This window comes from Ceratotherium simum, chromosome 36 (genome assembly GCF_057802395.1).
Source record: "Ceratotherium simum simum isolate JZ-2026a chromosome 36, ASM5780239v1, whole genome shotgun sequence".
NCBI lineage: Eukaryota > Metazoa > Chordata > Mammalia > Perissodactyla > Rhinocerotidae > Ceratotherium > Ceratotherium simum.
Window position 1 is genome coordinate 25,468,984 of NC_141935.1, and position 24,638 is coordinate 25,493,621.

At 37.8% G+C, this 24,638-nt stretch overlaps 2 protein-coding genes across 9 annotated transcripts in view; one reads left to right on the forward strand and one right to left on the reverse strand.

The window, feature by feature from the left end:
* Positions 1-3,774, reverse strand: part of CNST (consortin, connexin sorting protein) — a 116,666-nt gene extending 112,892 nt beyond the window's left edge. For 4 of the 7 annotated variants that reach the window (XM_087424448.1, XM_087424446.1, XM_087424450.1 and 1 more), the window contains exon 1: positions 3,645-3,730. The gene's annotated coding sequence lies outside the window, so the exon portion shown is untranslated. Of the gene's footprint in view, positions 1-3,644 lie in introns of all 7 variants that reach the window. The other 3 variants (XM_087424447.1, XM_004439571.3, XM_087424449.1) reach the window with 3 other exon arrangements.
* Positions 3,775-4,046: 272 nt separating this feature from the next.
* TFB2M (transcription factor B2, mitochondrial) lies at positions 4,047-22,270 on the forward strand. Of its 2 annotated transcripts, XM_004439573.3 has the most exons (8): positions 4,048-4,481; positions 5,222-5,310; positions 9,760-9,913; positions 10,253-10,401; positions 13,676-13,765; positions 17,133-17,195; positions 19,870-20,030; positions 21,514-22,270. In XM_004439573.3, the coding sequence occupies exons 1-8, from the start codon at positions 4,169-4,171 to the stop codon at positions 21,689-21,691; spliced, it is 1,197 nt and encodes a 398-aa protein (XP_004439630.1). In that variant the 5' UTR covers positions 4,048-4,168; the 3' UTR covers positions 21,692-22,270. The 2 variants fall into 2 exon arrangements, with proteins under 2 accessions (XP_087280577.1, XP_004439630.1); XM_087424451.1 differs by lacking the exon at positions 13,676-13,765 and having other exon boundaries at positions 4,047-4,481.
* Positions 22,271-24,638: the final 2,368 nt, after the last annotated feature.

Consider the following 24,638-nt stretch of genomic DNA (forward strand, 5'->3'; position numbering starts at 1 on the left):
GGAAAAAATAAAATAAATAAAATCTTTAAAAAAAAAAAAAAAAAAAAAAATTGAAAATTGCCAGACTATCAATTATTCTCAAATAACAAAAAAAAATTTGCTAAGACTAATTTGTAGGAACAAAACAATGTATTCTCTTTTTTATCCAACTGAAATGGTGTCAATGGATAGATTTAAATACAAATGAAAACACTATATTTTCCTACATAATGCACATGCATCTCTCAAGAAACAAGCAACATCCAATAACTAACCCCTTCCCCAATTCTGACTTTGATCCTTTAATATCCTACACACTGCCAACAGTGTGCCAGGTCTATAATGACTAGATTTTACGGAGGGAGTTTGTTTACTGACCAGGTAATTTAAGATTTCTTTATACCACAAGGTTGGGAATGGCGTATGTTACTTGTATCAAATTACACTGAATATTAATTAGGCCTTCAGGTGAATTTTGACACTGAATTTTAACATTAAATGTAGAAGCAAAACAGTGCACTAAAGCAGTATTTCGGTAAATTTATTAGAGTAAGGGGTCCAGATAAGAACAATGACGGGTCCTAATGATCCCCACTGAGGTCAGTTAGCTTCCAACAGGGCTATCTTTCAGTTATAACAGCTCTGAACAAGAGAGAGTTCCATGCAAATCACTACCTCTGTTACAAAAACAACTTAAAGCACAGATCTAGACAATACATCAATAGCTTTCTGTAAAAACTGCCATATTTCCTTTTAAATTTATCTAAACCACCATACCCATGTGTTAACCTTTTGCTACCACTGGTGTTTTACAGCCAAAAAACATACCCTCTTGCTTTCTAAATTTAGCTAAAAAGAATTTATCCTTCCTTTGATAAGAAACAGCTTCTCTATATGAGAAGCACGTCTACAAAACTCTCAGCCATGCCTGAAACTGATTCAGAAAAGAGGTCTTCAACAGCAGGTACTCTTCCTGTTCACCATCAAGTTCAGTCTTCTTGTAGGTCCTCCAGTTCTCCTTACTTAATACCAATAGATACAGTAAACAAAGACTCACACAGTGCCTAGACACATTGTTGACGCGCAGATGTAAAAAACTGTAACAGTGACACCCCAGGAAATGACTGAGCACTCTATTCATCTTATGACCCTCACTAAACAAGCACCGGGGACCTGTTTATCCTCCTCACTGTTAACAGAGTCAACACTAAGAGGAAGAGACTTCTTGGAACTCTCTTCCTGCATAGAAACTCCTCAGTTTGAATATCGAAGCACTTCAGGAAAAGGATTTTTAAATTTACCTCAAAGAATTTACCCCAGATTCTCAAGAGTAGGAAGACATCTTAAGAATCTCACAGCAATCCTATAGGTTATGTGCAGCCCAGTAAGTTCCTAACCATTAGCTAGCTACATGTAGCTACTGAGCACTTGAAACGTGGCCAGGCCACATGCAGATGGACTGTAAGTGTAAAATACACAGCAGGTTTCACAGATTTAGTATGAAAGAATGTAAAATATCTCATTATGAACTTAAAATTGATTACATGTTGAAATTATATATAGGATTAAATAAAATATATTACTAAAATTAATTTCACCTGTTTCTTATGTGACTAGAAAATTTAAATTGCTTATGTGGCTTGCATTATACTCTTATTGGACAGCACTACTATAGACCTACAGCCTTAATTCTGATAGCAAACAAAAACTATCACTCAGCATTTCCCAATTATAATTGCCATTTAAAAGCCAAAAGAAAAGCAGTATTCTTCCTTCTTACCAATTGAGATGATAGTAAAAATAACTTAAGAAGAGTACAAAAATAGCAGAATCACTTTGCCCTGACACCATTTTAAAGAAAGATTACTTCAAAAAGGCAAAAATAGTACAGGACGCAAAAAACACACCTCTTAAGAAAACAGGATGAGAAATACACAAACCAAGTTTTTCTAATAAAGTAGAGCAAAATGCTGATCATAAGGTTCATCTTTAAAGTGAAATGGACATTTCTTTCATTTCCAGCACCTGGGGCCTCAGAAAAATAGTGTTTAAGATTCTGTCTCTTTATTATTCAAGCATCTTGAACCATAAACAATCCATTAACACAATAAAAAGGGAAATAATCATCATGACCTAATTCTCTTTTCCAAAACCAAAAGAAAATAACACCACCCAAAAGCAAATTAAAAAACTACATCAGTTTCTCTAGGGCTGAGTAGGCTACCTTTGGTCCACAAATATTATGAAATAAGAAGCATATTTTAAAATAAGTATTTTTTTACCACAATTTTTTTGAAGTGTATTTTAAAAGTGAAACATTCAACAACACATTTCTATGAGTGAACCATTTCTTCCTCAACCGTAAGACATCATTCTGCTTTGTTTGATTTTAAAATACTTAGGCCTCCAGGACTCTTGGGGAGAAAACCCCAGTGTATTTCTGAATCTATAAAAATATTTTTTTAAGGGGAGAGGGGAAGACAGCTCAGTAAAGGATCCTGGGGGGGGGGTGCTATCTCAGGTGTTCAGAGGATGCAAAAGTTACTTCTATAAAATTGTAGATGGGGAAACTGTATAAAAAAAGAATTTAAGGAAATTAAGACCAAAGAGTCCCCAGGGCTCAGCAAGAGTTGATCCGATACTTTCTATGGTGTCCTAACAAATTTATAATCCAAAAAAGGCCGTATTTGGCTGTCAATTTTTTTATCCATTTGAGATTCATCAGCTGCGTATAATCTCCAGACTTCTATTTGCTAGGTGAGGCATTCCTTAGAAACCTTTTCTTTGTGCATTTAAATGCCAAGCTCAAATACGTCCCCAGTAGTGTAAGCAGAAAGAATTGTACATATTTTAAAGCAGGGAGTTGATTGGCTGCAGTTTCCTGCCTTCGTGGAAAGCGTAATGGATAAAGCTCTTTCTGCATATAATCCTTAAACACTGACAGCACTCGCAAAGAATCGAGTCTTCTAACACTGCCCAATAGGTAAAAAGGCTGCCAAAATTTCCATCAGAGCATCCTATTTTTAGAGACTTTGGAATGGGTCTTTTGAATCGCATTCCACTGTTCAATGTGTTTGACTAAGTTTATACGGGGAGCAAAATAAGCATCCTAAGGTCTTCATCTTTTTAAGCTTCGAAAGGAATTTTAAGCTTTTATATCTTAATTTTTAAAACCTTAACCTTAAATCTTTTAAACACACAAATTAAAACTAAACATTAAGGTAAATATTGGGCCAGACGGAGAAACGGAAGGGAGACACGAGGCGTTCTTGACAACCGAAGTGGCAGGAGAGAAGAAAAAACAAACAGGTATGAAGGAAAAGAAAAAGCATCCCCAAGGGTGGAGGGATGGGGCTGTGGGCAGCAGGGGAGAGAGGCACAGAGGCAGCCGCAGGCTCCGCCAGGAGCCGGGCAGGAACGACGCTGGTGCCCTGGGGAGGGAGAAATTGGCGCGAGGCGCAGGAACAGACCACAGACTAGAGACAAGAGACAAACAGGAGACCGGAGAGGGGGCGGAGGTGAGGGAAGCCGGCTACACCTCACCGAGAGGGCAAAGGCGGCGCTGCCGGAGGAGGACAGCGCCGGGGGAGACGCGAGGGGCTCCGAAGGCGCCCACCCGGCCGCGAGCCCGCCGGCGCCCTGCATCCCGCTCTTCCTCTCCTCACCTGGGACTCGGCGGCGAAGGGAGGGCTACCGCTGGGCGCCGGGTCTGTTTCCAGCCGCCCTCGCTGACATGGCGACCGACGAGCTGTCACACAGCCTGCTCAGGTCTCCCGCCGCTCGGGTGGAGCAGACACCTCTCGCCTTCCCGCCCCGCCTCCCTCTGCGCACCCTTCCCGGCCGGCCGGCAGGCTGCGGGCGGCCCGCGGCCCCGGAGCATAGAGCGCGGGCGGCTAGAGAGGAAGCGCAGAGGGCGGACAACCATAGAGTACGAGTCCAGACACAACCTGGACGGCCGTCTCTCTCCTCATCGGTCCACTCACAGTCCTCCGGCGCCCACGCCGGACCGGAAACGGAAGTGAGGGAAAGAGCACCAAGGAGAGGTCGTTCGCATGCGCAGTTTGTAATGTTTACTTCCGCCCGGCCTAGTCGGGGGGTAGGAGTTTGTTGCACATGGGGTGGTCTTTGTGGAGTTCGCCGACGATGTAAGGACGCTGGGTGACGTTGGGACAGACCTCAGAGGGTCAGGATGTGGCTCCCAGTGGCGGGGCTTCCTCCGCGGCTGACGCTCACTGCCTTCACCGGCGCCGGTCGCTCTTGCATTTTGGGATCCGGAGCGGCGAGGCGGAAGGACGTCCTAGCGAGGAACCGCCGGGGTTTGTCTGACTTCCACCCGCAGCTGTTGCCCAGTCTGGGTTTCGGAGACTCGCCCTCCTGGGTGTCCAAGTGCCGCTTAGAGCCCAGGCGGTACATAACCAGTCCGAGGCTGGCTGAGACCTTGGTGCGGGTCCTGCGGGAAAACCGAGAAAAAACTTGCCAGCTATTCCTGGAGTGCAATCCGGGTGAGTCCGTCGCGGACTGTATTTTCTTGGATGTTCAGCACTTCTGCAAACTTTTATTGACCACCCGTGGTGTGCTAAGACATAGCCCCTTCCTTTGAGCAGCTTATGTGGTCTGTATTAATCATGACACCACAAAATATTTCTGTAGCGGTTTGCAGTTTACACAATATTTTGATAAAACATGCTCTTAGATTTCGCCGTCTCCCCGGAATAGTTGCCAGGACCCCCACCCCAAGAGAACTTTTTTTTTTTTTTACCCTTCCGTGCATCTCCTGCAGACCATAGCAGGATGCTGAGAATGCAAGATTTATGGATTTTTTGAAAAATTATTTTTTAAAGCTCCATTTCCTATAGTGAGGAGTCAGTTCTATTTAGGTTTGACAATATCTTTGATGATTAAAGTATCTAGATAGTCCATGAGTAAGTGGTAGACTAGAGGCAACCTTTTTTGTTTGCTTTTTTATTGAGAGATGATGAAACATTGTGATTGAGAACAGGTTTTGCAGTCTTTGGCAGAATGAATTTAAAGCCAAGCAACGCTGCTTACCAGTTGCCATGTTGGAGTCAAGTAACTATGTAATCCTCAGTTTCATTATATGTAAATGAGGAGCCTAATATCTACTTGGGGGATGTGAGAATTAAAATTAGATAATACGTGTAAAACATCTAATTTCTTTGATATTGAAAGAAATTATGTTGTCTCTTGTGCAAATAAACTTTTTGTTCTGTTAATATACTAGGTCCTGGAATCCTGACTCAAGCATTACTTGAAACTGGTGCCAGAGTGATTGCCCTTGAAAGTGATAGAACTTTTATTCCACATTTGGAGGTATATTTTTAGTTTATAAAAAATAATTTATTGTTCAACTACTTTTGAGTGGTTTAGGGAAGTAAAATTAAGCACACTATTTTCATAGAATCATTTTTAGGGCCATGCCTTAAATATTTTATCCCCAGTGACTAGAACAGAGTAAGTATCAATGCTTGTTGAATGACTAAAAGATTGGAGTTCTGAGACTTGTTTTGGGGTTCTAGTTCTGCTAGACTAGTTGAGTGACTGAAAAAAGTGTATAACTTGTATGTCTAGGCTTGTTTCCTAATCTCTGGTAGGCTATGCTGTGCCCCTGCTTTCTGTGAGCTTAGAATCTAATTGGAGTGCTAAGATTAGGTTAATGGGACTATGTTAACTCTGGATTTAGGGTTTCAGAGGCAAGAAAGGTTTGGTATATCAGATACAATTGCATGGAGTGAAGGCATTATCCAAATGGATTTTTCAGTGAATTCTGCTGCTTGTATAGCAGACAAGTTCACATAACAGTAAAGTGGAAATTCCTTGTGTCAAAGCCAGCCTCTTTTTCTTTCTGTTTTTGTTCCTCCTTCCTTTATAAATCTCCAGATTCAATTTAGGAAACTTATACTTCTCTGTGCCAACTTACTGAAACCATGTAAAATGGTGGTATCTAAAAAGCAGAATGACAACAAAAAATTATGAAAATCTTTACCAAATCCAGCTGTTTATTTTTTAATAAAATTGTGCATTAGATGGTTGTTATTCTACAACTGACTGCTTTGAAAAGAATTCAACATTTTAGCCAGGTTCTTTAATTGATGGTAAATCTACTGGAATTCCAAAAACGTGAAGAGAAAAAGAACACATAAAATTGTTTGAAGATTCAAGATCATGAATCGTGGCTTAGTAAACATAGCCATCTGTAATTTTGTCTTGGAAATTAAAAACAAGAGATAGCTTTTATCTTGTTTATCTTTAAAAAACGGTCTACTTTGGACGATCAATCTACATGGTCACAGAATAATTAAGGTGACATTAAAATGTCTTTCTCTTGACAGTTTGTTATCCTGTAACACGGTAGTTGCTTTTCTATAAGATCAAGATAAGTCTTAATTTAAAAACACTCGATTCAATGAAAAAAGGAGAGTAAGGGCTCGAGAATTCTTGACACACAATATATCTTACAGGAATATCAATTATAAAATGTTTATGGGGCCGGCCCTGTGGCGTAGCAGTTAAGTGCGCGTGCTCTGCTGCTGGCGGCCCAGGTTCAGATCCCGGGTGCACATTGACGCACCACTTGTCAGGCCATGCTGTGGCAGCGTCCCATATACAGCAACTAGAAGGATGTGCAGCTATGATGTACAACTTTCTACTGGGGCTTTGGGGAACAAAAAGGAGGAGGATTGGCAATAGATGTTAGCTCAGAGCCAGTCTTCCTCAGCAAAAAGAGGAGGATTAGCATTGATGTTAGCTCAGGGCTGATCTTCCTCACAAAAAATAAAAATAAAAAAAATAATAAAGTGGAGGAAGATGGGCACAGATGTTAGCCCAGGGCCAGTCTTCCTCAGCAAAAAGAGGAGGATTGGCATGGATGTTAGCTCAGGGCTGATCTTCCTCACGCACACACACACACACACACACACACGATGTTTCTGAAGATAAATGTAAGCACAAAATCTAAACATCATTGACTAAATCTAGTCTTTGATTAGAACTAGGTTTTACTCCAGTGAAGGCTTTTATTTTCTGACTCCTCATTCTCCCCTCCCTTCAGCACTAACCTGAGCTCAGCCCTTAGTACATGTTCTTTCACTCTTGCTAACTATTGTTATGATGAAATGAAAAGCCGTTCAAGTAAAGTTTTGTGTCAATTCGTCTGTTTGGCAGAATAAAAGAGAAGTAACCATTTAAATAGAACCTTTGCAGCCCTAAATCAGGGCCTTAAAGTGATGCTCTTAGCAGACAATTCTTCTAGCCACCCAAAGGCTCTCAGGTTTGCTCCTAAAAACGGAAAGGATTTTCAAGGATAATGCTTGACTCTGGATTTTTATCTAACTTTAAAATACCCCCACCCTGCTACACACACACCCAGCACCACCCCCACCCCCTGCAATTTCCCTGGTAAGATTCCTGAGACTCCACATTAACAATATTTCAAGCAGGAACAGTTTGTTTTCCTATCTGGCTGTGCTACAGATACACATGTAGCAAGTTGTGTTCTATAATAATAAATCATGCTATATCTCACGTGAATTGTGAAAACTTGTGGCAGAAGTAGCTGTATACGGTCAGTGGAAGAGCTGTCCGTGTTTGTAGTAAACGGCGTCTTATTTCAGCAGGGATAGAGCACAATCTTTTCAAATCAGGCTGAATCTCAGCCCTCGCACTTACTACCTTTAAGACCCTTGGGCAAGTGAGTAATTTAACCTGTCTGAGCTTTGGGTTTTCTCATAGATAAAATAGAGACGTTAATACCCACCTGTAAAGGATCTTGATGCAACTTAAGTAAGATGAACTACGTAAAGGGGCTGACATAATGACTGGTAGAAACTCAAGGGTTATTTCTCTTTCTTCTGTCCTTTCTGCTTCCTGTGTATGAATCCTAAATGCAATCGAGTCGAGTTTTCCAATGTGATTTCACTACTATTATGAATTGAATTATTTATTCTGGAGTTTTTGCTGTTGTCGTTTTTGAATTGTGGAATGGTAAGTGACAGTTACCAAAACAAAAATGTTATGTGGCCTCTCAGAATAAGTGTAACAAAGTCATAAAGTACACATTCTTTTTATATTCCCATCAAACCAAAATCCATTAGCTTTCCTTAATTATAAAGATTAAAATATGACTTTTGAATAACTTGTGAGATTATTTTATGCTATACATATAATTTGTAAGAGTTTAAAGATAATCAGTTTTTAAGGTCTGCATTATGAGTGCTCTTTTTCTTTAGCTTTCATAACACTGCACTCTTCTGGTTTTCTTCCTTACTTTTTTGGCTTGTTCTCAGCTTCTTGTCATGAGATTTCAGAGTTGCTCCATCCTCAGGCCTAGTCCTCTGTACTTCTCCCTAGCGATGTCTGTGCTCCTGGCTTTAATTACCTTCAACCAGCTAAATTCTCACAAATTTGTGTCTTCGGCCTGGACCACTCGACTAACTTCCCCCCTTCAGGGCTGCAGCTTCACGCCTGGCGTCTTCACTTGGATTCACCTAATAGGCATCTCAGAATTAACATGACCAAAAATATATAATTTCCGCCTCCAGTCTGTTCCTTCCACTAGTCTTTTTCAAGGGTCCCCTTGAAGGTGATCATTAAAATTTACTAGATTTAGAAATAGAATAATATTTATTTATAGGTTGAACTAAATCACTTAAGAAAAATTAGGCTTTTTAATTCATAACTTTAAATTGCAAATTCGTTGATGATAATTTTATTTATTTATTTTTTCCCCCAAAGCCCCAGTAGATAGTTGTATGTCATAGCTGCACATCCTTCTAGTTGCTGTATGTGGGACACGGCCTCAGCATGGCCAGAGAAGCGGTGCATCGGTGCGCGCCTGGGATCCGAACCCGGGCCGCCAGCAGCAGAGCACGTGCACTTAACCGCTAAGCCACAGGGCTGGCCTGCAAATTCGTTGAAACTCTGATAAATACCAGTAGAATTTTCTGTGCATGAGAGCCTCAATATGCACATTAAAACACATCGCCCTCTTCTATTTGATTTGTTGCAACTTCAAATTAAGTTGATGGAGTCTGTAGCTAATAACCTGCTCTCACTAGTAAGTTCTCCAGTGCACTTGGAAGGTGAACTCATCAGGGCAGTGAAAAGATGGAGGTACATTGGACTTCTTCCAATGGGCAAGGAGCTTTCCTTCTTGAGTTGCCTCTGTCTTTAGAAAAAGTTAATGAAAAATTAAGGAGAAATGGAGAGTGACCAGCACAATGAGCTAAGGTCATTTGGCGAAGGACTAACTAAACTCCTCTAGAAAAACAGGAATACTCTCTTGAATATCTGCCTTTCACTTTAATAATTTTATTGTTTTTCTCTACTATGAAACATCTTCCCGTGATCCTCCGAGAGCAGATGGATCGCAGCTCTCTGCCTGAGCCCGGATGTGGTCTCAGAATCTTTGCTCAGTGCTCTGGGCAGCCACTATTAAGCAGTCAGAAATTAGTATGAGGAAGCTTCTTGAACAGCTGAAGCCATTGAAATAAAGTAAAGAAAGTAAAAGGATAAGTAAGAATTTGTTGAAGATTTTTTGTTTGGGGGCTTTTTCTTGGTAATATTGCACTTTCATGATTTTTCAGGCATTAATTGATTTCTATTAACTCTTAAATTTTAGGGTATGTCAGTAATGTTTTCTTTACATCCTTATTAAGGTAGTAATATTTTTTATATGAATTATTTTTTGAAGTAGATCTCTGAATTGTTACCAAGTCTTCGTAACACTGAAATTTCTAAACATGTTACTCTGTCTGTCTTTAGTCCCTAGGAAAAAATCTGAATGGAAAACTAGAAGTGGTACACTGTGACTTCTTTAAACTGGATCCTACAAATTATGGAACAGTAAAACCTCCTATTATGATTTCGAAGATGCTTTTTCAGAATTTGGGAATACAAGCACTTCCTTGGTCAAAAGGTAATTTTTGTCATTCACTAAAGCAAATACCTTATAATTTGTCAGCTTTGTCTACCGGTACACCTGGTTTGTTGAAGAGATTGTGTACAGTTTATATTATACAGTTTATGGACAGATGCTCTTAAATTGAATATGGCTTTCCCCTCACCAAGACAGAGATAATCAGAGCCATTCCTTAGAGGCCAAGTTCCATATCAAGGAAAGATGCTGAGGCTTGGTTTTGATTGAAAGAAACTTAAAATTAATATAGTTTATTAACTAAGTTCGGCTTAATAAAATATGGTCATAGGAAAAAGTGTTAAGAATCTATTCAAATATTTTTCCTTATATTCTTAACAGGTATCCCTTTAAAAGTAATGGGAATCTTCCCAATTAAAAATGAGAGAAGGACACTTTGGAAACTTTTACATGACCTATATTCCTGTACTTCTATATATAGATATGGACGAGTAGAACTGAATATGTTTATTAGTGAAAAGCAATACCAGGTGAGTTATTAACCTGGTTAGTTTTTGTTTTGAAAGAGTTCTGCGATTTTTTTCTGAGTGATCTTAATCTGTTGTAATTTTAATTTGGGCTCATGACATTGAGAGTACTAAGAATATTTTTAAATTTCTGTAGAGTAATCTTTAGGTACAATTTTTTTAAGGTTTTTTTTTTTTTTAGTAAAATATACATAACAAAATTTACCATTTTAACTATTTTTAAGTGTACAGTTCAGTGGCATTAAGTAGATTCACATTGTGGTACAACTATTACCACCATCTATCTCTTTCATCATTCCACACTAACACTCTGTATCCGTTAAACACTGACTCTCCATTCCCCTCACCCCCGAGCTCCTGTCTCTATGAATTTCACTATTCTAGATACTTTGTATAAGTGGAATCATACAATATTCCACTTTGTGTCTGGCTTATTTTACTTAGCATAATGTCTTTAGGGTTCATCCAAGTTGTAGCATGTGTCAGAATTTCATTGTTTTTTAAGGCTGAATAATATTCCATTGCATATATACACCACCTTTCCATTCATTTGACAATGGACACTTGGGTTGCTTCCACCTTTTGGCTATTGTGAATAATGCTGCTATGAGCTTTGGTGTGCAAATATCTTTTTGAGTCCCTGCTGTCAGTTCTTTTGAGCATATACCCAGAAGTGGAATTTCTGGATCATATGATGCTATTTTTAATTTTTGGAGGAACCACCATACTATTTTCCACAGTGGCTGCACCATTTTATATTCCCACCAACAATGCACTAAGGGTTCCAGTTTCTCCACATTCTTTCCAACACTTGTCATTTTCTCTTGTTTGATAATACTCATTCTAATGGTGTAAAGTGGTATATCATTGTGGTTTTGATTTGTATTTCCTAATGATTAGTGATGTTGAGCATCTTTTCATGTGCTTATAGACTATTTGTGTATAATCTTTGGAGAAATGTCTGTTAAAGTCCTTTGCTCGTTTTTTAGTTGGGTGGTTTGTTTTTTTGTTGTTGACTTCTAGGAGTTCTTTATATAGTCATGTGTCACTTAATGATGGGAATATGTTCTGAGAAATGCATTGTTAGGTGATTTTGTTGTGTGAACATCGTAGGATGTACTCACACAAACCTAGATAGTATAGCCTACTACACGCCTATGCTGTATGGTACTAATCTTATGGGACCCCACCATCTATGCGGTCCAACATTGACCAAAATGTCGTTATGCGGTACATGACTATATATTCTCAATATTAATCCCTTCTCAGATTTGATTTGCAAATATTTTCTCCCCTTCTATGGGTTGCCTGTTTACATTATTGATAGTGTCCTTTGATTCTCCAAGTTTTTAATTTTGATGAAGTCCAATTTGTCTATTTTTTGTTGTTGTTGCCTGTGCCTTTGGTGTTATATTTAAGAAATCATTGCCAAATCCAATGTCATGAAGCTTTTCCCCTATGTTTTCTTCTAAAAGTGTTATCGGGGCCGGCTCCGTGGCTTAACGGTTAAGTGCACGTGCTCCGCTGCTGGCGACCCGGGTTCAGATCCCGGGCGCGTACCGACAAACCGCTTCTCCGGCCATGCTGAGGCTGCGTCCCACGTACAGCAACTAGAAGGATGTGCACCTATGACATACAACTGTCTACTGGGGCTTTGGGGGAAAAAAATAAATAAATAAAGTTAAAAAAAATTTTTTTAAGTGTTATCGTTTTAGCTCATGTTCAGGTCTTTAATCCATTTGGAATTACTTTTTTTATATGGTGTTACATTAGATAAGGGTCCAACTTCATTCTTTTGCATATGGATATTAAGCTTTCCCATCTTTTGTTAAAAAGACTTTCCTTTTCCCATTAAATAACCTTGGCACCCTTGTCAAAAAAATCATTTAACTGTATATTTGAGGGTCTGGTTCTGGGCTCTCTATTTTATTCCATTGGTCTATATGTCTGTCTGTATGCCAGTACTGCACTATTTTGATTGCTATAACTTTGTAGTAAGTTTTGAAATCAGGAACTGTGAGTCATCCTATTTTGTTCTTTTTTAGATTATTTAGGCTATTTGGTGTCCCTTGAGATTCCATATGAATTTTAGGGTGAATTTTTCCTATTTCTGCAAGAAAACATCGCTGGAATTTTGATAGGGATTGCCTTGAATCTGTAGATCGCTTTGGGTAGTATTGACATCTTAACGCTGTTAAATCTTCCAATCCATGAAAACAGGATGTCTTTCCATTTATTTGTGTTTTCTTTAATTTCTTTCAGCAGTGTTTTGTAGTTTTCGGTGTATAAGTCTTTCACCTCCGTGATTAAGTTGATTCCTAAGTATTTTATTATTTTTGATGCTATTGTAAATGGAATTGCTTTCCTAATTTCCTTTTCAAGTTGTTCATTGTTAGTGTATAGAACTACAACTGATTTTTGATTTTGTATCCTGTAACTTTGCTGAGATCGGTTATTAGTTCTAACAGTTTTTTTGTGGAATCTTGAAGGTTTCAGACTCTACTTTTTATTCTCAGAAATCAAAGGGCCCCCTGAAGTCCTTGATATCGCCTTGAGTATAATGTTTCGTTTCTGCCTAGGCTGCTTCATATTATTAATCCTTTAATCTAATATCCTGGGAGATGCATATTTCTATATCGGAGAGCTATGGGTTAGGATGGTGGGGCAAGAAATGAAGGGATGGTTTACTCACCAAGACCCAGATAGTAAATAGTGACTATCCACTTAAAGAGAGCATGGGGTTCAAAATCTTGAGCCTGTACATACAGTATATACATGAAAGAATGAGAGGAGGAAAACTAGGAAATGCTTCATGCAGTTTCATCTTGCTACTAGGAAAATGTTGTAACGCTTCGTTTATGTGCCGTTTCACGTGCGGTTTCGTTTCTTTCTAGTGACCTCATTCACTGAAGTAAGCTCTCATCCTTCAAGTGTCAGCTCAGAATTTAATAGCCCACCTGATACATATTTCTAACACACTTGTCCTTCTCCACTGTAATTATACATTTTTGTTTCATTTTTCTTTAATGAGATTTAGGTGATATCGTTAAAGGAGATCAATCTCAAATACATTATAAGTGTACATGGTGATATATTTCAACATGAAAGTTTAAAAGACTTTTTCTTTTTTGAAACAGTTTGAAATGGTTAAGATTTTGCATATAATTCTCATTTTCTTTAATTTCTAGATGCTATTAAGATATTACTATTAGCCAGCATTTGACTTTGATTGATTATAATTATATATAATATGTAACTTCTGTTTTCCTTTTAATAGAAATTAATGGCAAATCCCAAAAATCCAAACTTGTATCAGGCATTAAGTGTGCTCTGGCAAGTAGCTTGTGAGATTAAGCTTCTGCATATGGTGAGTAAAATCTTTCTAAATTTCAACAGAGAACTTTACTGTTTTCAGAGAGGCTACATTTTTGTGACCAGTACATGGAGAAAAATTAAAGATTAATTTTATTATTTTTCCCTGTTGAATAGAGCAAGGTAACTTTGCATGCTGGGTTGTTTTGTTTTGTTTTGTTTTTGGTCACAAATATTTATATTTTTCTTGATTGTAAAAATAATATATGCTCCTTGTAAAAAACATGAGACATGTTAAAGAAAGAAAGAAAAGAAGAATCAAAAAAAAAAAAAATCACCACATGATTCTACCACTGAGAGGTCACTCTTGACATTTGGGGCATATTTTTAGTTTTTTATTTTTCCTGTGTGGTTTTTTTTTCCCTTTATATAGTGGAGATTATATTATTTTGTATCTTATTTTTTCACTTAATAGCTAATAGTTAATTATAAGTTTTTTCCCTTGTCACTAAACATTCTTCTTAAGTTTTTAATGGCTACTTAATACTTCATTATAGAGTACTTCCTTTTTTTGGTTTATTCCCTTAGGCAAGATCAGAATTGTCTAATAGAAGTGTAATATGAGCCACATACATAATTTTACATTTTTTAGTAGCCACATTATAAAAAGTAAAAAAGAAACAGGTGAAATTAATTTTAATATTATATTTTATTTAAACTTCTCAATTCACAGTATTGTCATTTCAGTGTATAATCAATATTTTAAAATTAGTTATTACATAATTTACATTCTTTTTGTGTGTATTAGGTCTTTGAAATCCAGTGTCTGTTTTATACTCACAACACGTCTCAATTCAGACTGGACACATTTCAGGTGTTCAATAGCCACATGTGACTGGTGGCTACCATATTTAATAGCAGAGGACTAGAGTGTAAGAAAAAAATGATAAATACTATTTCTTTCATACCATAATTTGCCCATTCTCTTTTTTTTTTAGTAGACTGAAATATATATCAAGTAGATTTTATAGGATATATGTTTGTATATTTTAGGAGCCCTTGTCCTTCCAAGGATGTGTGGGTTTAATTTTTAAATTTTGCAGTGTGTATCTCCATGTAGTCTCTTCATTGCTTTTGTCCAGGAACACATTAAGCCCTTCAAGGGCATACTTAGTTGTTAGAATGTTATCTCATTTGATTTTAGCTTTTGTTCCAATTCTGTTTGTTTCCTCCAAAACATCTGAGTTTCTTAGGTTGGATCTTTGTTCCTTGCCTTTCGTATCTATCATGCCGTCATTGTTTATCTGTATTCCCAGAAATCTTTTCACACTTAGTGTCACAGCACTGACTCGGCTTTCTGCCTGCACTGTATATTGTGATCTTGGTACTGTAGTTCTTGGTTTCCCTAAAAGCCTTTCTAACCCACTGATCTCCTCTCGTTCTTTTGGCTTTTTATCTCAGCCTCTTCTCTCCTCATGGCTTTCAGCTAGTTTCTTTTTTTTTTTTTTGGGTGAGGAAAATCAGCCCTGAGCTGACATCCATGCCAATCCACCTCTTTTTGCCGAGGAAGACTGCCACCTCTTTTTGCCGAGGAAGACTGGCCCTGAGCTCACATCTGTGCCCATCTTCCTCTACTTTATATGGGACGCCACCACAGCATGGCCTGACCAGCGGTGCATCGGCGTGCGCCCAGGATCCGAACCCGGGCCACTAGCAGCAGAGTGCACGCACTTAACCGCTACGCCATGGGGCTGGCCCCCTCAGCTAGTTTCTTCATGGAGGCCTCCCAAGGACTTTAGCTTTCAGGAGAGTTTTCTTGTTCTGCAGTATTTCTTTTCAAAGGCCTTAGGTTGAGTTTTGCCATTTATTAACCTCCAGAAAGGAGAGGTCTGTTTGGACCCAATGTTTTTAACATTTGTCCATTTATATATCTACAACTGGAGGGTCGGTGATTGAACTCAATTCCCCAAGGTCTTGTGGGTTTTCCTCTCCTGTGCCTTTGGTAGATGGGAGTGAGGTCTCCTCGGCGCCCACAGCTGTGCCCTACCTTTGGTAGATGGGAGTGAGGTCTCCTCGGCGCCCACTGCTGTGCTCTACCTTTGGTAGATGGGAGTGAGGTCTCCTCGGCGCCCACTGCTGTGCCCTACCTTTGGTAGATGGGAGTGAGGTCTCCTCGGCACCCACTGCTGTGCCCTACCTTTGGTAGATGGGAGTGAGGTCTCCTCGATGCCCATTGCTGTGCCCTAAACTGCTGTGGATAGACCACAGGATAGCTAGACCAAGTGTGGGGGAAACTGCTTTGCCTTCCTCCACTTACATCCTAGAACTGCTGGGAGTTTCACGGATGGACAACAATTGCATTTTTCCTTCCACTTCAGCTGCCACTGTAGTTAGTAATAGATTACCATTTCTGACAACAGCCTTTCAAATCTTATGTCCAATATTGTAAGTTTTGGTCTTTTAAGTCTGTGTCAGATGCTGTATCTCTTTATGTGTCCCAACATATTCCAGTGAGCTTTATTAATAGGCTTTTCCACTAAGGTAGGGCAAAAAAAAAAATTCTCGGTATTGATCTGATAGCCCTATTGTGACTCTAGTATGGAAATGTTGGCTGTTAAAAATGATAACTTAAGAACTTATTTGCATAAGTATATTAAGGGTACCTCTCTTTTATCTAAGTAAGTAATAGAGTTACCAATATTGGGATAGACCTTTGATTCTCCTTTTCTTTTCTTTTCTTTTTTTTTTTTTTGTGAGGAAGATCAGCCCTGAGCTAACATCCGTGCCAGTCCTCCTCTTTTTGCTGAGGAAGACTAGCCCTGGGCTAACATCTGTGCGTATCTTCCTCCACTTTATATGGGACGCTGCCACAGCATGGCCGGACAAGCGGTGCGTTGGTGCGCACCCAGGATCTGAACCCAGGCCGCCAGCAGCGGAGCGCACACTCTTAACCACTATGCCATGGGGCCGGCCCCTCTCCTTTTCTTTTTTTTTTTTTTTTAAAGATTTTATTTATTTTTTATTTTTTGCCCCCAAAGCCCCAGTAGATAGTTGTATGTCATAGCTGCACACCCTTCTAGTTGCTGTATGTGGGACTCGGCCTCAGGATGGACAGAGAAGTGGTGCCTTGATGCGCACCCGGGATCCGAACCCGGGCCGCCAGCATCGCAGCGCGCGCACTTAACCACCAAGCCACAGGGCCGGCCCCCCTCTCCTTTTCTTTATCTAAAAAAAACAAGACGAGAGAAGAGAGATATGTATGGTTTAATTATCACATGTTGTTTTTCATATATCCAATTAGACTGGTGACTTAGATTTAATTCATTCTGTTGTTTAAACAAGACATTTTTAAAAGTGGTAATAATTTGAGGCACTTTGACCAAAGAGAACTAAAAGAAGTGTTTGTTTTTTCTTCCCTCAAGGAGCCTTGGTCATCATTTGACATATACACCCAAAATGGACAACTGGAAAAGCCAAAGAGTAGGGTAAGAATGACTGAATGCTTTTCCTTTTTTTTTCTCTAAATGGAACATCTTTTATCTTCTTGAAGGTTATCCTTATTTTCTCTAAGATTATCTGGTATTCTGTATTTATTTAAATTTTTAATTTTAGAATATCTAGAAATGTTCTTTAAGCATATCTTACTGCTTTTGATAAATTCAAATTATTTTGGAAGAGTTGTATTTTTCAGCTATTTATACAGTGGATGCTACCATAATAATAGGCTTAAACAGAGACTCTGACTTCCATTTTTATCTCTTTTGAAATGAAAATACATCTCAGATTTGAAAAATATAATTTTAATATTCATCTAATTTGATAAACTAAAAATGAAGTTTTGTACTTTATTAATAAATCAGAAATTTGTGATATTACTACTTATAATTGAATTCACCAACAGGTGCATCTTGTTTCTTACCTGGTGGGTGGAGCTTTTATTTTTGTTTGTCTTTTCCCCTTTCTAAAGAACCAAAGTGATGATGTTATAAAGTGATCCTCTATTTAGTTTATATCAGGGCTACTTGTAGTCAAATTGTAATAAAGTAGCCAAAATTTCAAAAACAATTTTTGGAGTCAATTCAAAAGTTCCACTTTAGGATTAAGTGCTATAATGATGCCCTCATCCCAGCATATCTGCTCAGTCTGAAGTTCCCATTTGCTTGACTCTTGACACTAAAGGAAAAAAAGAAAACTATCAACTTAGAAATGGTCTTATTTTAGGGTGATCACTTATCATTGTGATCATTGTGATTATAGCTCTGTTTCACTATTCATAAGCATAATTTATGTAGCCTCACAAAATAGAATAGGAAGAATACTTTTTGGCTGGATACCATTAGGAACTTATCTAGATGTCCCCAAAATGAGCAACTCTGTGTATAAGATGCTTTCTCAATGACAAGATCAAAAGCTACAAAAGTTTTTTGGCCAACTTAAGTATATAAACTTTCAGGGATGAAGATGAAATAACCACATGTCATGTTTCATGAGAGAATTTTATTCCAGTACTTCAATTTTATCTTTGACATCAATGTGTTCTTAATCACTACAGAAGCACTTTGAGGCATTTAATTTTTTAGAGACATCATCTTCATGTACATCCAAGTTGTTTGAGATTTTCCACTTTTTTGAAGCCATGTTTCTATGCTATCGTTGGAACTCTTTTGCTAAGCTACAAATAACCATTCATTTAACATCAGGAAAGTTTTTTTATTCCCTATTTATCAGGTAAATCTGTATCTGTAACTCCAAAACTATTTACCAGGTTGCTTTTTAAAGTCACCCACAAAAGACTTGTTAACAACAACATATAATACTTTCAATTGCGAGGTTATCCCCCTTATCCTGATTAATAATTACTAAATACTTTTGAATTTCATTGCCTTCCTTTTTTATCAGTTCCTTCAGCCGCAGGCATCCAGAACTAGAAACTAAAATTGATTGAAATTTTCTTTTTTGGGCAATAATGTCTTCCACAAACAGTATTTATATTTCAATATATATGTATTATAAAGTACATAAGGGATCGCTATCCAATATGTGAGATTTCCTAAGGACTCAAACATAAGGCTACATCTTTTCTTTTTTTTTTTTTTTTTTGAGGAAGATCAGCCCTGAGCTAACATCCGATGCCAATCCTCCTCTTTTTGCTGAGGAAGATTGCCCTGGGCTAACATCTGTGCCCATCTTCCTCTACTTTATATGGCACGCCGCCACAGCATGGTTTGACAAGCAGTGCATCAGTGCACGCCTGGGATCCGAACCTGGGCTGCCAGCAGCAGAGAGCGCGCACTTAACCGCTGCACCATTGGGCCAGCCCAGGCTCTCTCTTTTCTGATACCGGTTTTATTTTGAACTGTGTAATACTGTATCCTAGAGCAGGTTGGTGAACTTTTTCTGTAAAGGATCAGGTAATAAATATTTTATGCTTCACAGGCCACATGCAGTCTCTCTCACATATTCTTTGTTTTTGCCTTTTTAAAAAAAAAAATCCTTTACAGATGTAAAAACCATTCTCAGCCCTAGACTGTGCAAAAACTGGCAGGTCATGGACCATAGTTTGCTAACCCTGTATTTTTTAAAAATATCCAATTAAAAATTATAAGTCAGTAATATTTTTTTATCCTTAGGATCTGGTGTTGTGACTCAAACATAGAAGAGACTCAGTGCATATTAGTGTCATGTTTTGGATTTGACCTTACCCTTCTTAAAAGTTAATAAGCTGTTACTCTTTCATGGATGCTAGCCAGACACAGGCTCCTGGATCAGACAAAGGACTTTATTTGCACCCAAGCCCCGCAGAGTGATGTGATATGGCTTGGTTGGGGTGTGCATGCAGTGGTTTTACATTGCAGCAGAGGAGCACAGAGCTGGGGGAATCCACCTCTTTCATAGCAAACATTAAGCAAGCCTTCTTTTTGTCCTGGGGAGAGACACGATCTCATTCCTCAAGGTGGCTCACTGCAGACAACCCTGGGAAATGGCCCAGGTAAAGAACGGTTGGGCCCCTGCATTCTTGGCGCACCCAACAAGAACATACAGGAATACTCGGTCTGTGGTGATTGCTTCTTCCAACAGGTACCTTGAATGAGCAATTGAACAATGTTTTGCTCTGGCAATATTTTATGACTAACGTGATTTATTTTCCCTTCTCTCCAGGAATCATTAGAAGAAATACAACAAAACCTGTGTTTAGTTCAATTGACTCCTCGTAGAAATTTATTTACAGACAACTTAACACCTGTTAACTATGATGTATTTTTTCACATGTTAAAGCAGTGTTTTATGAAGCGTAATGCCAAGCTAATAGACCATTTACAGTAAGTAAGAAGAATAAAAGCCAGTATAAAAGTAGCAATTTAATGCGAGAATTATACTTTCGTGTTAAAGCTCTGTTTTTTGTATCTCGTATATCTTGATTAACGGAGTGAAGTACCATGTTTTCACTCGTCTGTTTCTTCAAAATACTTTCTTCTCCCTGATACATATAATTATATTTTCCACATAATCTCCTGAGCTTAGCTTTTTTATCCTTCTTTGAAAAAACAACTAGGAATGCCTACAAGTTGTTTTATCTTTGTCGGAGTATATGGCCAGGATTAACCTACACAAAGAACTAGCTGCTTGCCACTGGCTGGGGTGGAGCAAGTCAGCGTTAGTGGTGGCATACCCACCATCTACCTCTTGTCATTGCCTGTCCTTAGTGGTTCTGTTTCCTAACCAAAGTAGTCATGGATCATTACACCTCCCTGGTACTCCTGCCCTGGACCAAATTTTATGTTTCTACCTAAAGCTTTATAAAAATTATAGCTGTTCCTACCTACTTTGTATCTATATAAATGTAGTTTTGATATAGGACTGATGTGTACAGTTCTGTAAGTTATGTTTTGCACCTTGCAATCAGCAGCCCACAGTCATGCAAAGTATTGTCAGGGGAAGGGCAAAATGTTAAAATAATCTTTTTAATTAATCTGATCATAATTTAATATATAACTCTGTATGAGCTATTGATTGAACAATATTTATGTACAAATAAATGTTAAAAATGGCAATAGACCAGTAAAAGTAATCTACTATTTTTTGTCTTGTCGCCTTGTGATAGTGGCTGTTTTGAATGAAAATACCAAGAATATAGGAAATTAAGGAATGAATGTAATAAACTGTGATGCAAAATGTTAAAACTTCTCTTGTAGATCTCTATGATTTGAAAGCATGTTTACAGCTGTGACCAAGATTCCATTCAAAACGAAAAAGTATTGGAAATATTTTCCACCAAAATATTTTATTACAGTTGTTTACTTGTTATCAGAGGCTCCCTGATGGTTTTTTGCTAAACTAATATTTAAGGCAGCTTTACAATTTATTTACCAGTAATTGTTACATAAAAATGTGGAAAAGTATTCCCTCTTTGAAAACTGCTTAGATAGCAGTTTCTACTGTTTGTACTTATTGAACTTTTACATGAACCTAATTGGAGTTAAGAATATTTTTGCAAAGAGAGTTAAAAGATGAACTAGGTAGGCAGAATGTTTTTAAAGGCCAATGTTAAACTAGAATTCTGTGTAAGAAATGATTAAAACATATTAAAGCCTAAATCTGCTCTTTTCATTACAGGTAAGTCATGAAGCTTCAGGAATAAAGCTAGTTAAAGCTGTATATATGCAAGCTCTTAAACTAAATAGGATTAATTCTGTATAATAAGTTAGGCATTTTACGTTGGGCTTAAAAGCCATCTCTATCAGTATTAACTGACAATTGTTATGAGAAAGAATTAAGCAAATTTACTTTGTATTTCTTTTGCAGTTCATTGAGTCCAGTTGACGCAATGGATATACTGAAGAAAACCAAAAAAAAGGAAAAAATGAAAATAACAAATTTGTACCCTCGAGACTTTAAACAGCTTTTTGAAACTATAGAGTGTTCCAAAGATTATACCTGTAAATGGCTATATGATGACTTCATGGATGACAGAATCGTGTAAGGAACAAGACATTAGCTGGAATGTTCATTTATTGGGCAATTATGACACAAATGAAAAAGAACAAAGTTTGAAAAGCTCAACATCCTTTCAACAGAGGATAACTGTTCTTGTTTTGCACAGACTAGGCAGATCATTTCTTCTGAGGTTGATATCATTAGCATATTGGATAAAACAGTGGCCGCTGTTTTTATTCACAACTGAGCAAAATGAAAACTTCAGTTAATTATGGATTTGATCAGATTGGATTTGTTTTGTTTTAAATTCTTATCTACTGTAAACATACTGCTAGTTGTAGGGTATTGCCAGATGTAATTTAGTTTTAAAAATCCTTTTGGCCAGGTGTCTTATCTTACATTGTATTAATTTAAATATTGCACTTCCACTGTTGATGTTTGCATCCTCCTGGGGGGCAAAAGAGTTTGTACATCATTAAGCTTAGAAAGTAAATTAAACTGATTTAAGTGGTTTGTTTTACTTTTCAGTTTGTTGAAATGTATTATGAAGTCTGTACAATGAAATTATTTAAATTTTAGTATGGTTTAAACTTTTTTGGAAATTAAAATATTTTAAGTAATAAGATTTTGTGGGTTTTTGTCTCTAAATATCTAATGAAAGATTAAATTGACCCTAATTTATTTACTTTAAATTTTATGTATTGTCGGGGCCGGCCCCGTGGCTTAGCGGTTAAGTGCGCGCGCTCCGCCACTGGCGGCCCAGGTTTGGATCCCAGGCGCGTACCGACGCACCGCTTCTCCGGCCATGCTGAGGCAGTGTCCCATACGGCAACCAAGAAGGATGTGCAGCTATGACATGGAACTATCTATTGGCGCTTTGGGGAAAAAAGGGAAAAAGAGGAGGAGGATTGGCAATAGATGTTAGCTCAGGGCCGGTCTTCCTCAGCAAAAAGAGGAGGATTGGCATGGATGTTAGCTCAGGGCTGATCTTCCTCACAAAAAAAAATAATAATTCTATGTGTTGTCAATGTACTTTCAGTGAGTAATTCAATCTATGTTATTCACAAGTCTCTTGCATTTTTATTCCATCTGAAGTTCATCTGAAGTTAGACCTTTGCATGAACCTAAATGGAATTATAAGAATATTTTCTTAGATCATTGAAGAAGCTACTAGATTTTTACCTGTGACATATCTAATCTCCTCAGATTTGTTTGCTATTATAACACTTCATTATACCTAAGGCATATTAGTAAGTAACTCTTTGTGGGACGTGTTCTTTTTTTTTTTTTTTTTTAATTCAAACGTGCCATTTTGCCCCTTTTGTCTTCTCCCACCCTCTTCCCCTCTTGTAACTGCCAGTCTAATCTCTGTTTCTGTGTGTTTGTTTGTTGTTGTTTCGTCTTCCACGTATGAGTGAAATCATACGGTGTTTGGCTTTCTCCATCTGACTTATTTTGCTTAACATAATACTTCCAAGGTCCATCTGTGTTGTTGCAAATGGCAAGATTTCCTCTTTTTTTTTTTGGCTGAGTAGTATTCCATTGTGTATATATACCATATCTTTATCTACTCATCCATCCATGGGCACTTAGGTTGTCTCCAATTCTTGGCTGTTGTGAATAATGCTGCAGTGAACGTAGCGGTGCATATATATCTTTTCGAATTAGTGTTTTCATGTTCTTTGGATAAATACCCAGAAGTGGAATAGCGGGATCATATGATAGTTCTGTTTTTAATTTTTTTGAGGAATCTCCATACTGTTTTCCATAGTGGCTGCACCAGTTTATATTCCCACCAGCAGTGTATGAGGATTCCCTTTTCTCCACATCCTCTCCAACACTTATTATTTCTTGTCTTTTTAATCATAGCCCTTCTGACAAGCTTGAGGTAATATCTCATTGTGATTTTGATTTGCATTTTCCTAATAATTAGTGATATTAAATATCTTTTCATGTGCCTGTTAGCCATCTGTATATCTTCTTTGAAAAAATGTTCAGATCCTCTGCCCATTATTTAATTGGGTTGCTTGTTTTTTTTGTTGTTGAGTTGTATGAGTTCTTTATATATTTTGGATATTAACCCCTTATTGGATATATGATTTGCAAATATCTTTTCCCAGTTGGTAGGTTGTCTTTTTGTTTTGTTGATGGTTTCCTTTGCTGTGCAGAAGCTTTTTAGTTTGATATAGTCCCATTTGTTTATTTTTTCTTTTGTTGCCCTTGCCTGAGGAGACATATTCAAAAAGATACTGCTAAGACTGATGTCAGAGAGCATGCTGTGTATATTTTCTTCTAGGAGTTGTATGGTTTCTGGTCTTAAATTCAAGTCTTTAATCCATTTTGAGTTAATTTTTGTGTATGGTGTAAGATAGTGGTCTACTTTCATTCTTTTGCATGTGGCTGTCCAGTTTTCCCAACACCATTTATTGAAGAGACTCTCCTTTCTCCATTGTATATTGTTGGCCCCTTTGTCAAAAATTAGCTGTCCATAAATGCGTGGGTTTATTTCTGGCCTCTCAGTTCTGTTCCATTGATCTGTGTATCTGTGGTTTTTTTGCCAGTGCCATGCTGTTTTGATTACTATAGCTTTGTAGTATATTTTGAATTCAGGGAGTGTGATACCTCCAGCTTTGTTCTTTTCTCTCAAGATTGCTTTGGCTGTTCGAGGTCTTGTGTTGTTCCATATAAATTTTAGGATTCTTTGTTCTATTTCTGTGAAAAATGTTATTGGGACTTTGATAGGGTTTGCATTGAATCTGTAGATTGTTTTAGGTAGTATGGACGTTTTAACTATGTTAATTCTTCCAATCTATGAGCACAGAATATCTTTCCACTTTTTTTTTTGTCTGTTTCAGTTTCTTTCAATAATGTTTATAGTTTTCGACATATAGGTCTTTGACCTCATTGGTTAAATTTATTCTTAGGTATTTTATTCTTTTTGTTGTGATTCTAAATGGGAATGTATTCTTCATTTCTTTTTTTGCTATTTCATT

Bases quoted from the DNA above. Each gene is read 5' to 3' on its own strand.
- TFB2M (XM_004439573.3), top strand. From the start codon at position 4,169: ATGTGGCTCCCAGTGGCGGGGCTTCCTCCGCGGCTGACGCTCACTGCC. The intron at 4,482-5,221 runs GTGAGTCCGTCG...TTAATATACTAG, and splicing joins ATTCCTGGAGTGCAATCCGG to GTCCTGGAATCCTGACTCAA. The intron at 5,311-9,759 runs GTATATTTTTAG...GTCTGTCTTTAG, and splicing joins CTTTTATTCCACATTTGGAG to TCCCTAGGAAAAAATCTGAA.